Source organism: Protopterus annectens, chromosome 3.part0 (genome assembly GCF_019279795.1).
Source record: "Protopterus annectens isolate FY-2018-M chromosome 3.part0, PAN1.0, whole genome shotgun sequence".
Lineage (NCBI taxonomy): Eukaryota > Metazoa > Chordata > Ceratodontiformes > Protopteridae > Protopterus > Protopterus annectens.
Window position 1 is genome coordinate 1191940634 of NC_056731.1, and position 15508 is coordinate 1191956141.

General features: G+C 39.9%; 1 protein-coding gene across 3 annotated transcripts in view; it reads left to right on the top strand.

Moving 5' to 3' along the window:
* Positions 1-10387, top strand: part of SRD5A1 (steroid 5 alpha-reductase 1) — a 294710-nt gene extending 284323 nt beyond the window's left edge. For all 3 annotated transcript variants that reach the window (XM_044065404.1, XM_044065405.1, XM_044065407.1), the window contains one exon: positions 8881-10387. In XM_044065404.1, coding sequence (XP_043921339.1) covers positions 8881-8947 — 67 coding nt within the window. In that variant the 3' untranslated portion in view covers positions 8948-10387. The remainder of the gene's footprint in view (positions 1-8880) is intronic.
* Positions 10388-15508: the final 5121 nt, after the last annotated feature.

The following is a 15508-nucleotide window of genomic DNA, read 5'->3' on the forward strand; positions in this document are numbered from 1 at the left end:
GCCCCCTCTGCCAAAGAAAAATAATTTTTCTAACCCTTAATGGTTTGTTTCAGTTACTGTTTTACCATTTGACCCAGATGGAGCCCAAGCTACCTTTTAGAGGCTGATTGATAAAATATTGATGCCCCATTCACGATGTGCTGCCGCATACCTGGACAATATAGTCATTCATTCAGAGGACTGGTGATGTCACTTATTCATTCAGAGGACTGGTGATGTTACTTATTTAAAGCATGTGGTGTGTTAGAATACATAAGACATAAAGGCTTGACTGTAAGTGCTATGAAAAGAAAAATGGGTATGGTCATAGGATCACAGGCGATTACTAGGCTAATGACCCTGGGGCCCTTACAAGCCTAGCCAAGAGTTTATCCCCAGAAAAGAAACCTCAGTCAGCACCTGACACCCCTGTCAATGAGGGACATAAGTGGAACCCGTGGGACAAATTTGTGGTTTCCCATCCACTCATATAGGATCATAGGATATAATGGTGGAGTTCAAGTACTTGAGGTGCCTTATAGGAAATGGTGGTAAGTCCACAACTATGAAAAAAAGAAATGTCATAAAATTCTTGCCTCTGTCTTGTACTACGAGACAATGAAGGTTATTTTTGCACTACCTCGGTATGCATAATTTTGTAACTATTGGCCATCCTTTGACAGGCCTGTAAGAAGAAAAGTTTTGTCAAGGAGCAGTGGTGTTTTGAAGCAGATAAAACATTCAGTGGACTAAAAAGGGGTTCAGTGTTCTGAACCTGTTAGTAACTCCTGATTTTATTAAAGCAGTCCTCTTATATACTGATGTGTCAGGGGTAGGTTTGGATGCAGTATTATCTCAACACATTCAAGGTATGGACCACCCTATGTGTCGTGTCAGTAGGAGGCTGTGCAGTGTAGAGAGGTATTAGCTTTTGAAAGAGAATATCTAGCAATAAAGTAGGCCTTCTATTCTTTGCAGTAGAGTGATTATTGAAAGAGAGTGTATTGCAGGAAAGTGGGCCTTCTGTGCCGTGAAATGCTATGATGTTCATTGTGTTACACTGCTGCAGTCATTACACTTGGGTTATCCTGCCGTCAGGCAGTCCCGCAGTCGGCCCGAGTTCCAAAGTCTTGGTCCGGCGTCTGTTGCTGTCGCTTCTTCCCTGACGTCAGTGCGCCAGGGGTATATAAGATGCAGCCGACGCCATTTTCTTCAGTCTTTCTTGCCGTGCGGTGCCCGATGCAAAAGCAGTTCGCAAGTGCCGTTCGTCCGACTCCTGAGATTTTCATTCCGAATCCAGAACCGAAGTCTTCTACAAAGCTAAGTACCCCATTGGGGAAACTTTTTCTTGCCTCAGACCGATGTCAGTAAAAGTTAATAATTGTATTTCTTGTGGGAAGCAAATACCTCATGAGGATTTCCATTCCTATCGTATCCCATGCCTAGGCCCAGACCACGACGTCACAGGTTGTCGGTTTTGTGCTAGGTTTAACAAGTGCACTATTAAACATCGGTTTGATTTTGCCCGACATTATTTTGGCAGAAAATTCAATTACACCATGCCATCGGAACTACCAACGACCGGGTTACACAAAAAAATGCAAAGACAAGGACAGGCATCCGAGGCCTAAAACTGACGACAAAGCCTCTTCTAGGCCAGTCGCCGGTTCTCTGGTTTTCAGCAAGGCGCCTTCGCAGCCCCTGACTACCGCTTCTTTGGAACCACAGGCCGCCTCTGACTCCCACGTGGAGATGGCTGGGACTTCGGATACACCAGACTTGTGGCCTACCGAGACTAATCCTTCAGAGGGCTCCGGAGTAGCTGAACAACCCACAGCTTCAGAAGGTGTTTTCAGGCCTGCTCAGTTAACCATTAAATCTTCTGCTAAATCTAAAACAAAGAAACAACTTCAGCACTCACCTGGACAGGCCTCCATGCCTAAGAAACAGATGCTCAAAATGGCCGAAGACCTAATTACTCTGATCAGGGGGTCCCACCCTCCTCTTGATAAAAGGTACAGGATGCAGACTATGACTCATCCGACCAGGTGTCCATCTCCTCAGATTCATCATCAGACCAAGGATACTCTTTACCCCTTTTATGAGGATTGTGATGCTGAGGAATCTATTCCTTCAGCCTCTCCACCCGAGGACTACTCCTTTGGGGTAACCTTACATACCATGCGGGAGCATTTCCATTGGGAGGGCCAGGATTACTCAGAATCCAAGAAAAGGCTGAGAGATTTTCTTTTATTACCTCAACACAGACCCCTTGCTATTCCGCCAGTGTTAGATATTGTGGATGATGTGTATTCTGAATCCAGTTTAAATCCCGATTCTTTACCTCCTGCTCCAGTTAAGCCAGACATACTACAGAGTCCATGACTCTCACAAATTACTTTATAAAAGCCCTGTGGCTGACCCTGAAACTATTTCCCAGGGTCCCAAAGGGGTAAAGGCCTCTACAGCAAAAAATCCAGTCCCCTCTGACAGAGATTCCAGAGCATTAGACAGATGGGGGAAGAAAATATATACATCTGTAACTTTAGCAGTGAGAGCCTTAAACTGCCAGTTTCACAAGCTTAAATATCAGCAATATTTGATGTCTCAGTTGAAACAAAAAATGCTTCCAAATTCAGATCTTCCTAATTATAAGGAAATGCAGGATTTATTGCATGCAGCTGAACAAATGGGAAAACATACTTTGCAATGTGTTTTTGATTCCTTAGAGGCCTCCTGTAGAGCAGCAGTTACAGTGTCTGTCATTAGAAGACATGCTTGGTTAAAAGAGCAGACTTTACCAGATCATGTTAAAGCAAAATTATTGGATGCACCTTTGCAGCAGGATGTTTTATTTGGAGTTAAGGCAGAAGAGGTATTAAAGAAAATGGAGGATAAAGCAAAATCTATGCAAACGGTGAATGATTTCTTACAGGTTCAGCCTCCTTGATTTAGCAGAAATTGGCCAACAAAGAAATGGTCCTTTCCAGTTTCAGACAGACCTCAAAGGAGTTGATACAGACGTCCAAGAGGCAGAGGTCAACCACAAGGTACTTACAAGCCTCGACAATGGGGTGCTTCAACCCAGAAAGAAGGGGAAGACAGGCCTCAACCTTATAAAAACAGCCCCAATGACTTCTCACTACAGCTGCCAAACATCTCTCTCTTGGCAGCCCCCTTGGGGGGGAAAACTGGCACTTTTCAGTCACAATTGGCAAGTGATCACCAAAGACAAATGGGTTGGGTTCTCAATATTGTGTCTCAAGGTTACAGGTTCCACTTTCACACTCGGCCAAGGTTAAAAGGAATGCCAAATCTGCCACCAAATCAATGGGCAGAGGCTCAAAGACAAATTACAGCACTCATGGACATGAGAGCTATTCAAAAGGTACCAACACAGGAGCAAGGACAAGGATTTTACTCAAGACTCTTTCTGGTTCCCAGAAAGGACGAAGCCTGGAGGCCCATTCTGGATCTTTCTTCTCTGAATTTTGGAACATCCAGGTAAGTATTTAAAATGTTGACTCTACAGCAGTTTCTTCCCATGCTGGGCAAGAAAGCTTGGCTCGTAACTTTGGATGTCCAGGAGGCATACCTGCATGTCCCTATCAGACAAAATTGCAGAAGATACCTCAGATTCTTAGCAGGTTCAATGCATTACCAATTCTTTGCACTGCCCTTTGGCTTATCTACTGCGCCCAGGGTCTTTACAAAATGCATGGCACCAGTAATTGCAAAAGGAATTCAAATTTACCCATACTTGGACGACTGCCTTATTCAAGCAGAGAGCAAAGACATTCTTCTAAAGCATCTGGCGTTTGTAAAAGACTGCTAATTTGCCTAGGGTACACAGTAAACGAAAATAAATCAAAACTAGTGCCCATACAATAATATTCCTGGGTGCCAGCTTAAATACAACGGCCCAGATGGCTTATCTCATGCCAGACAAGCAAGGACAACTGACTCAATATTTCCAATTAATGGCAACAAAAACCCAACTCTCTGCAAGAAAAATTCTGCAGGCCTTCAGTTACATGGCATCTTGCATACTACTAATTCCATATGCCAAACTGCATATGAGGAAACTACAATGGTACCTAAAGAGTGTCTGGTCTCAACACTGTCACAGTTTGGAAACAGTTATACCACTTATTCCTTGCCTTCAACAGGAGTTTCGATGGTGGGCTCAAGCCTGTCACCTCAACAAGGGACAGCCTTTCACTCAACCCACAGCCAGGCAAACAATGCCAACAGATGCTTCGGATTACGCCTGGGGAGCACACATGGCAGGAAAATGTATTCAGGGCAAGTGGCCTGCAGAACAAAGGCATCTTCACATCAATCAAAAAGAGATGCTAGCTGTCCAAAATGCCCTTATAGCTTTCAAGGACCTTCTGCATCCAGGACAACTACTACTAAAGACAGACAACACCACAGTTATGTGGTACATAAACAAGCAAGGGGGCACTCATTCTTATCCCCTCTGCAGACAAGCCATGACCTTGTGGAACACAGCTCTAACCTATCAAGTTCATCTGCAAGCACAATTCCTGCCAGGAGAGAAAAACACACTGGCAGATGACTTAAGCAGAAACATCATGGATCCGCACAAGTGGAAATTACATTCACAAATGTTCAGGATGATAACACAAAAATGGTGGAGCCCGCACATAGATCTGTTCGCATCCCCAATGAATTGCCAGCTACAGAAATTCTGCACAAGGGCTTACCACCCACAAGCATGGAAAGTGGATGCCCTTTCATTCAGCTGGAAAAACCTACAAGTATACGCTTTCCCACCACTACCTCTCCTTTCAAAGGTACTCATAAAAGCCAGACAAGAAAGGCCAAAGATGATCCTGATTGCCCCAGACTGGCCACGCCAGCACTGGTACCCAGTCTTAAAGAACTTAGCACAAGGACCACCATGGATTTTGCCTCAAATCTCACAACTTCTGACTCAGCAAAACAATCAGATACTTCACGGCCAGCTCAAGACTTTAAACCTGGCTGCATGGCAGATCCCTTTAGTCAAGCAAACAATGCCTCTCTCCAAAGCTGTTATGGATGTCATTCTGGAGGCCAGAAGGCCTAGCACCAGGAAAGCCTATTCGGATAAATGGAAGAGATTCTGTGCCTGGAACCAGGCTCACAGCCTTGACCCTCCTGTCCCAAATATTCCTCAGATACTACAATACTTGACTGAGATGCTGGACAAAGGCCTCTCCTTTTCATCCATTAAGATCCATGCCTCTGCCATCTCTGCTCATTACAACACAGATCCACCAATTTTTTCTCATCCTTTGCTAAAACAGTACCTCAAAGGGGCTAAAAACATAAGACCGCCCCGTAGACCACCAACTTCAACTTGGGACCTCAGCTTCGTCCTGAAAAAATCAACTTTACCTCCTTTTGAGCCAGCTAACTCAGCAGACTTAAAATATGTCTCTTGGAAAACTGCTCTGCTCCTGGCAATAACCTCAGCACAAAGAGTTTCAGAATTACAGGCACTAATGGCAGTGGAACCTTTCCTCATTTTCCACCAAGACAGGATGTCTTTAAGAACAAACCCTACTTTTATGCCAAAGGTGGTATCAAGTGTGGCTCTAAACCAAACTATTCACTTGCCAACTTTTTATCCAAATACACAGAATAAAGGGGAGAGACTACTGCATTCCTTGGACATACACAGGCAGTTACGCTTCTACTTGGACAAAACGAAAGCTTTCAGGAAAACTGAGCAATTGTTTGTAGCATATGCTGCAGGAACACAGGGAAAAGCCATTTCAAAACAGACCATTTCAAAATGGATAGGGCATTGTATACGTTTCTGCTATACATACCATGGGAAAACTGCACCTAACAGCATTAGGTCTCATTCCACCAGGGCAACAGCCACTTCAACTGCCTACCTCAGAGGAGTACCTACCAAGGACATTTTTGAAGCAGCAACTTGGAGTTCTGTACATACCTTCACCAAGCATTACCATCTGCCTCTTTACTCTAAATCAAGAGCTGGCTTTGCCACTGCAGTTCTGCAGGGCCTTATAGCCACCCCTAATGCCTTATAGAACCAGCCACCCTACCTCAGCTTTGGGATTCTACCCAAGTGTAATGACTGCAGCAGTGTAACACGATGAGCATAGTACAGTTTTGTACCTACCATAAATGTAGATGTTTGAGTGTATACACTGCTGCAGTCCAGGTTACCCTCCCTCCTTCCCCTCTTACTTGTTGGTACTTACCCTAGTATTCTACACTTTGCTACCTATGGGGAGTATTTGCTGGTAACAAAGTATTTGATTGCTTTTCTTATGTATGTTTTATTAGCAATTTACATTGCCTACCTTTTTGGGGGCACCTGACATCTGGGGCAAGAAAAACTGAAGTAAATGGTGTTGGCTGCATCTTGTATACCCCTGGCGCACTGACGTCAGGGAAGAAGCGACAGCAACCAATGCCAGACCAAGACTTTGGAACTCGGACCGACTGCGGGACCAGCTGACGGCAGGATAACCCAAGTGTAATGACTGCAGCAGTGTATACACTCGAACATCTACGTTTATGGTAGGTACAAAACTGTACTTTTGTTTTGTCCCTGCATCATCCTACAACCTTTCCATCCAGTTCCCCTTGTCTACACCATGTTTTCCAGCTTCTTTGTCCCCCCCTGGACTTACTCCAGTTCAGCTGGGGCCAGCTTTGGAACCTAAGAGTGTTCTGAGGGTTGTTGCCATCACAATTCTGCCAGTTTTTTTTTGTTATTCCCCTACCTGCCAGTCTCCCCACCCTGTGTGCTATCTGTGGTACACTTGAGGGATGGGTGTGCAGTGTATTGTTCCTCCTCTTCAGCACCTCAGCCATGCCCATCACCCTTGCCCCTCCTTGAACTACACCCCCTTAATGTAATGTCCCAGCCTCCACCATGGACAGCAACAGGTAACACCCATATAACCCGCCCCCGGGATAGCCATCCCTCCCCTGCTGCTCCATCAGTCGCTTGGCCCACTAATTTGAACCCAGGCTGACTGGGCTGTATTCAGGGCTTTATTCCTGTAAGCCACTAGAGTGGTTGGAATTACTGTTTGTTAGGCAGGCACTTCTGTTTGGTTTTCTCGCAGAATATGCTCTTTTACAGTGGTTAAGTAGGTAAACTGATGATAATACATAGTTGTACCAGCAGGTACTATTCCTCCAGTCATTCCAGTATGCACAGTCCAGGATTATCCAACAGAAATGATAATGATGGGTTGTCCAGGGCCTACAACCTGTTGTAATGATTCCAACCTCCTTGTTTGGTTTTTGGAGGGGGATAGCTACATTCTGTTCACTGGTAATGTATAAGGTGCCTTTTAAGTGTAATACAGAATGGAGTGTGGGAATATTTTCAGCAGTTAGTTATTTTATTTACCATTTAGGATTGTATATATCAGGAGGTTGACTAAAAGCAACAAATCAGGAAGTATTTTCCTCCCTTGGAAGATCATTTGAAGGAAGACCCTGGAAGCATGGCGTTTGGGAACTCAGTCATAGCTAACCTGTGGAGTGTTCTTTGCGGAGGTACTTGCTTATAAGTTGGAAGCTGGGCCTGGAATAGGCCTGCAGCCTTGTCTTTAAAAAAAAAAAAAAAGGCTGCATCTTGAAAGGGCTGTGTAGACTTTGAAGTTTGGGCAGTACAACCTTTGGTACTCTGTATTTTTGTTTGGCTCTGCAAAGCTAGGTGGACTGAGATCTTGATTTTCTTTTGATTGTGAAAATAAAGATGCACTTCTATGTTTGTCCTGCCTCCACTGTTTCTTTGGACTTGTATACATATATGTATGTATGCGTGCATATTCAGAACTGTGTTAGTTCATTAATTAGGGTTGATTTACCTCTGCTTATCACAATGGAAAAGAAAACTGTAGCATTTTCTTGCATATTTAGTACTTGGCAGAAGTGCTGTGTGAAGACTGGTTCTGTGGTATTGAGGGATAAAGCCATAAACTATGTCTCTGATTACTTTAGTTTGAATAGTGGCCTGAGGGAAAGGCACTTCAAGAGCTGGCTGGAAGGTGATTGAGTGGCAGGCACTAATTTTCCCATCCTGCACGGAAAGAGAGGCAATCAGTGATACCTGTGGAAATCCGATGGGTATCACTGGAAGCACAGGACTATGTCACGTATTTATTTCTACTAAGCAGCACTATACATACTAGACAGGATTAGATACATGTGTAGAAGCATACATATATTCATTGTAAAGACGAAATGCAGTCCTCATTTTGGTGGCTTGCACATTGGGCCGTGGGGTGGATATTAGAGACAGATGAAAATTCTCTGCAGAGTGCTGAGGATGTCTAATCATTGTTCCCAACCAGCCAGATTTAGATCTGTTGTTTCCTGTCTTTTGGTCTCCAGTCACAGTGGCCTTGTTCTCTGTGGACATGTCAAACACTTCTGCTTGCAGGGGAATCCTTGCAGTGCTCAGCTAATGGTCAGAACATTGCAAGGACCAAATCAGAATAATAAAAAAAAAGAGTTGCATGATTTCCTTAAAATAATATTCACAGTGGCAAAGTTTATACTGTGCTTCATATTCAAGATCTGCTGTTAACAGCAAATATAATGCTGTGGTCTGGAAGTGAAGTAGTAGCAGCTTTATGCATGTTTTTTGTCAAACTAAAGATGCATCTCCCATGTGTTTTTTACCAGTAATTTTTGACCTTGCTACTCTCACCTTGTAATAGCTTATTTATTTGTATTTACTTGGTTTGTTAGACACAGTGTAGCTACTTGTAGTAAAACTTAAGAAATTGTCATTTATTCCTTATTTTGTCCACTAAAGCATTGTTAATATAATTCTTGGTTTTCTCAAAGATATTGTAGGAAGTTCCTGACAGAATCCTGTTTGTATTTCAGATGGTACTTACAAAAATTTGAAGACTACCCAAAGTCAAGAAAAATCCTGGTTCCATTTTTATACTGAGAGGGCATGATGAAAACTGTTACATAGTAGCCAAAGTGCCGAACATGAACTAGAGAAGATTTATCGTGACATTAAAACAGAAAGCCAAAAGGCTTTCTAGAGGCTTTGGATTAGTCTTTGAAATGTTGCACAGCATTTACTGATGGAGAAATTAACAAATCCACAAGCAGTGCCCGGGACTGCATGTTTTGGAGATTCATAGTAAAAACTTAAATGTACAGCACTTAATGCGTAAAACTGACAAAACTAATTTAACTTATTTTCATTCCTTCCTGACTATTGCATATTACTTTTAGTTTATTTTTTTCTTCATTATTTGCTACTACATATCAAAATGCATGTATATTTTATCATGGTACCTTACATTGTGTTATGACTAATTTGTTTAAAATATAATTTGTTCTTGCCGTCATGACTCTGGTTACGCCTTAAGAGTCCTTAGACCAGTGCACTTACCTGGTTAACAATTGTAAAAATAAAGCACGTAACTAAATGGTGTGCATGTGTAGATAATGGGAGATCTATGTATGAAATAAAAAATTAGATGAGCTTGGGAGGAAGGATTCTGCTCATTATGTCGCATTCCAGCAAGAAGAATGTGTGCAGCTCACAAAAATGAAGGCACTGCAGGAATTAATTGTGGTGTGGCAACTTCACTACTGCTTTTTTGCAAGTCTTTTTGTCTGTTTAAAGTATATTTGCCAAACTAATGATTTAAAAGTAAGGTTTGTTGATGCTTGTCTAATACAAACGTGTAAAAATATTTAAGAATTTTATTGAAATAACTGACATGTAATGGTGTCTTGCTGGCTTCAACATAAGAGAAATGAAAACTCTGCTATACATGTTACTGGTTTAGGGAACATTAAGAACTATGAACTGAAGTTGTGAGACAAAAAAAATTGTTTATTACCATCAGGGAACAGTATACGTACCATAACCTTATATGTGACTGCTTATTGAAACTCAGCCAAACCTGTTAGTTTTTGGGGAATACAGTGAGAATGAGTAGGGAGCCATAAATGTAAAGGATTTAATATTATCCCAGCTCCCTTAAATGCCTTTTTTGTGGAACAGGTAAATATTTTTGTTTATGCTACCTGAATTTATCACAGCTACAGCAAAGATGATTAGTTTCGATCTTATGTCATTTACAGATAAGTCCACAATATGGAAACTTCCTCAGTATATTTTTATGTAACTGAATATTGCTATGTATCACAATTGCTGCTGCTTTTGTTATATTGCAATGTAATATTAGTACCGAGGATTGTTGTGAGTTGCAACCATGTCTTCCAACGTGCTGCACAGTTCAAGACTGTACTATTTTGTTTTTGGAAGAAATAGCATATGATTCATTAGAGAACTTGTTGCAAAACAGTTAGAAAATGGCCATTGGGTTCTGTTTTTGAGCAAGATAAATCCTGAAGAACACCAGCATGTTGCTGTTTCATTTTTGTCTGTGTATTTTGGGCTACTAGAAGTGCTGTCAGGGGAGTTTTACCCTTTAGTCAGAAGTATGTATATGCCATGAGATCACTGGCCATTTATGTTTCTATGTGCAATGCAATATAAATCTGCCTTGGGATGACTGGATAGCCTTAGCTGTTGGGACCATAAAGGTTGTTGATGTATTTGTGTATGCCTTCAAAAGATTTACCAGAGTTTCATTAATTTCTGCCCTGGTTGTGCAAGATGTTCATGTTCTCTTTACTGTTTACTGTGTAGACTGCATTGGTAATTTCCTCACATTTAGTCCATAGTTTTAATCTTTTTTTTTTTTTTTCAACAAACATCTTTATTAAAGTTTCACTTATGACATAGGCAATCTTGCATTTATATGAATGAAAAACAAACACAATGACACCACTTTCATTGCAAACATCATACATCACAGACACCATTGAAACAACTGTAGTTGCAAACATTATACATCACTTATCTGTCCAGTCATTGTCAGTTAAGAATTATATGGCTCATTCAAATCCTGCCTCTTAAACTGTATTCCTTCTCTCTACATATAAAGTTCCCACAATTCCCATTTTTTCCTATGTAGTGTGCTCCTTCCCATTTCTAAAAGTCCCAATTTCAGTTGTTTTATCTCTGTTACTATATAGTTGGCCTACACTTTAATTTCCATTTTCTGGTAATTGCTTTTTTGGCAACCACCATAATTAGACTCAGCATGGCTTTACTATATCTAGGCAATTCCAATTCTGTATCATGGCTCAAAAAATAATTTCCCCAGTCAATCGAATCAGCTCACCCAGCATCTCCAACAGAGCAATGATAAAAACAATAAAAACTCCTACTGCCACAAAATTGCAACACAACTCTGGCCCCAACAAAAAAATGAATTTCTTTTCACCGACTGTGAAATGAGACCACCAGATAAAATAGAATCTTTTATTTCTCTTGTTGTAGCGCTTCGGTACTACCACCTTCAAAGAATATAAAAATGCAAGGTACAAATACATATCCTTATGTAAAACATCTAATTGATACACATACCCACCAATTATATAATTGTGTACCAAAATTCCCTATTAAAGTAAATATCTCCAGTTAAATTCATTATTAAGACCATTGGGTGTCATAGTTTTATATTTTAAAATAAAAATACTTTCCTTATACAACAATTTATGTTTTAACACATTTTCATCACCACATAAACTTTTTACACTTTCTAAAACTGTGCCTTTTAACAAAGACACATCACCATTATGAAATGCATTAAAATGTGTTGCAGTTATTTTATTCCCCCTATTATTCTTCACATCTCTAACATGTTCCAAAAATCTAATCCGGAATTCTCTTAGTCTCACCTATATAATATAGTCCGCATGGACATCTAAGTGCATATATTACCCCCTTACTTCTGCATGTAAAAACCTCCCTTGGTATAAACTTCACCCCATTTATTTCATCAAATGTTTGAACTATATTTGTACAAATGCTGCATCTATTGCAGCATATCGTACCCAAACTTACAACCATCTTCGGTATATCTATTTTGGGCATTTGAAACTTTCCATGTACCACCATATCCTTCAAATTCCTACACCTTTTATATGAAAAAAGGGGTTTGTTTGGAAGGATACTTGCCAGAACCCTATCTTCTCACAAATATTTCCAATAATATTCTGTCAAAATTTTAATATCCTCACTTTTCACATTATATACCGAAACAAAATAAATTTCATCTACTTTATCCTGTTTAACTTCAGGAACTCTTCTGAATTGGGACCGATGCTGTCTTCCATACAAAAGGTTACCCTTCACTAAACCTATATCTTTCTTTAATTTCGTCAAGGCTTGTTTCAAAATATTTGGGCTATAGCCCCTCTGTAAAAACATCTTACTTGTTGTCTCCCATTCCTTCTCCAAATTACTTACTTCACTACACAATCTAGAGACACGAGCCAATTCCCCATAAGGTAAAGCTTCTAACACATGAGAAGGGTGGCAACTTGATGCATGCAGGTACTGATTACCGTCCACAAATTTTCTATGTATATTGGACGAAATATTCCCTTGTTCTGTACCTTCCAAAATAAGATCAAAATATACCACCTTATTGCCCTTCTGAAGTCCATCAAAAGCCAGACCAAAGGGATTCCTATGCAAATCTAACATAAACTCATCTATTTGCTCTATACCACCCTCACAAATAAAAATCAAATCATCGATGTAACGAAAATAAAATTGCACATCTCTTCACAAAATCCAAATTAAATAAAAATTTAGTTTCAAAAAAAGACATGAAAAGGTTTGCATACATGGGGCAAATGCTGCCCCCATTGCTGTACCTTGTTTCTGTCTATATAATACATTATCAAAATAAAAATAATTATTCTTTAAACAAAAATCAATCATGTCGACAACAAAACAAGTTAAGGGGTTATCTCCCAAGAAAAATCTTATTGCTTCCAGACCATCCTTATGTTGAAGGAAGTATATAAGGTCTTGACATCAACCACAAGCCAATACATATCTTTTTTCCATAGCAAAGAAGAAATTCTATTCAAAAAATCAACACTATCCCTTATGTAAACAGGAGATTTAATGACATAGGGTAATAAAATTTTATGCAATACCAACCCAATATTATGCAAAAAATAATTACATGCAGAAATAATGGGCCTTCCTGGAGGATTAACCATGCTTTTATGCACTTTGGGCAGACAAAAAAAGATAGCTATTTCACTGTTACAATCAAACAATTTATCCCTAACATCCTTCTCTGAGAAATATCCCAATCTAACACTTCTATCCAATAATTTCCCATATTCAACTATTGCTTGTTCATACTCATTCTTATTGCATTTCTCATATACTTCAACATTATTCAAATGATCCATACACATATTATAATACTGTAATGCATTCATGATTATTTTATTACCCTTATCAGAGGGTTTAATAACTATATCAGTCCTATCACTCAATTTTCTAAAAGCATACCATTCCTTTAAAGTTAGATTGTAAGATACTTCACTTTTTTTTTTTTTAAATTATACTGTCACACATATTCTCGCATCCAAATCCTATCATAGAACCGAACTGAATGATACGTCTGTTAATAAAAGGTGGTATAAATTTACTGGAAGTAGGGATACAAGAAACATCAATCCTACAATAACCATTACATGAATCGTTGTCACTATTATCTATATTCTCATCACAAGAAAAGAAGCTATCGTCAGATTCACTCATAAGAGGGAATTCAGAATATCATTTAGGCCCAGAGAGCCCTTAGAAAAATAATACTTTAAATGAATTTTTCTGAGAAACTTAAAAACTTCTTGTTTTACCACATGTCCCCTAGGTAACACAGTCGGTACAAATTTAAGGCCCAACGCCAAAACTGACAATTGTTCTTCTGTCAGCATACATTGAGACAGATTTAAAACTATACTCGGTTCAGTACATAACTTACTTTCTGAACCTTTTGTTAAATTGTTGTCCATGCCTTGGTCCCTGTTGAAAGTCTGCCTGGTAACCCCTATCTGAGTTACCGGCATGTGTCCCATAGCTCCTGTTGCGTTTTTGTCCCTGCTGCTGCTGTTGTTGTTGATTGTGGTGTAGCCCCCCCCCCGGTTCCGAAATGTCTGCACAAATTCCTCCGGTTGTTGTGGACGAGGTAATTCTGGATACTCAACGCTCATATCCGAACGATGCTCCTCCCCAGAAGAAATGAAAGAGGAAGAAGGCGTGCTTTGAAACCTTATGCTCTGACGGTTTCCTCGATTTCCAGCTCTCCGATTGGAGGAATATGAAAAGGCAAGTCCCGCCTCATAATCATTGATGTCCCGAATTAACTTAACTTTCTTTTGTTCAATTAATGCAGCCTCCAAAGTAAACAACCTCTCGTTAGTTTTCTCCAGAAAGGCTTTCATATTATTAACATTAGTGGAATTACTTATTGCTTGTGATAACGTAGCCAGTTCTTGTTTTAACCTCTGATGCTTCAATTGATCTCTTTCCAAGAGAATGTGTAACCATTTGGTAACACATTTATGAGCAGACTTAAACCAATGGTCTTTAAATTGTTTATCCAAGGGACAGTTCATATCAAAAGGTGTACTAGGGTTTTTTACAAATCTTAACCCTTTAGGTGTAATGTCCAATTTATTGTACTTCTGCAACCCTAAAATATTAAGATGCACTTTCGTTTCTTTCTCCAGTAGTCTTTCATACTTCTGACATAGTTCCCTTGTGTCCGATGGCAAACCCTGGAACTTCTGTCCCACCGAAACAAAAGGGTCAGACACTCTCTTGGTTCTCTCTTTAGCAAACAAATTGAAAATATGGCTTGTACCCACAACAGCATGTCGAATATCCGCAGACGGACCTAACACTGGTAAAGAACCATTCAAGTAATGTTCAATGGTTCTTTGAGAAGTTACACCTCCAGCTGCTCCCAGTTGATGAACAGAGTCCTCTCGGAACACCTGAGGCACATCCACATTGGGGTCAGATGCCATAGTCCAATGATAAAAACAATGAAAACTCCTACTGCCACAAAACTGCAACACAACTCTGGCCCCAACAAAAAAAATGAATTTCTTTTCACTGACTGTGAAATGAGACCACCAGATAAAATAGAATCTTTTATTTCTCTTGTTCTAGCGCTTCAGTGCTACCACCTTCAAGGAATATAAAAATGCAGTGTACAAATACATATCCTTATATAAAACATCTAATTGATGCACACACCCACCAATTATATAATTGTGTAGCAAAATTCCTTATTAAAGTAAACCTCCAGTTAAATTCATTATTAAGACCATTGGGTGTCATAGTTTTATATTTTAAAATAAAAATACTTTCCTTATACAACAATTTATGTTTTAACACATTTTCATCACCACATAAACTTTTTACACTTTCTAAAACTGTGCCTTTTAACAAAGACACATCACCATTATGAAATGCATTAAAATGTGTTGCAATTATTTTATTCCCCCTATTATTCTTCACATCTCTAACATGTTCCAAAAATCTAATCCGGAATTCTCTCTTAGTCTCACCTATATAATATAGTCCACATGGACATCT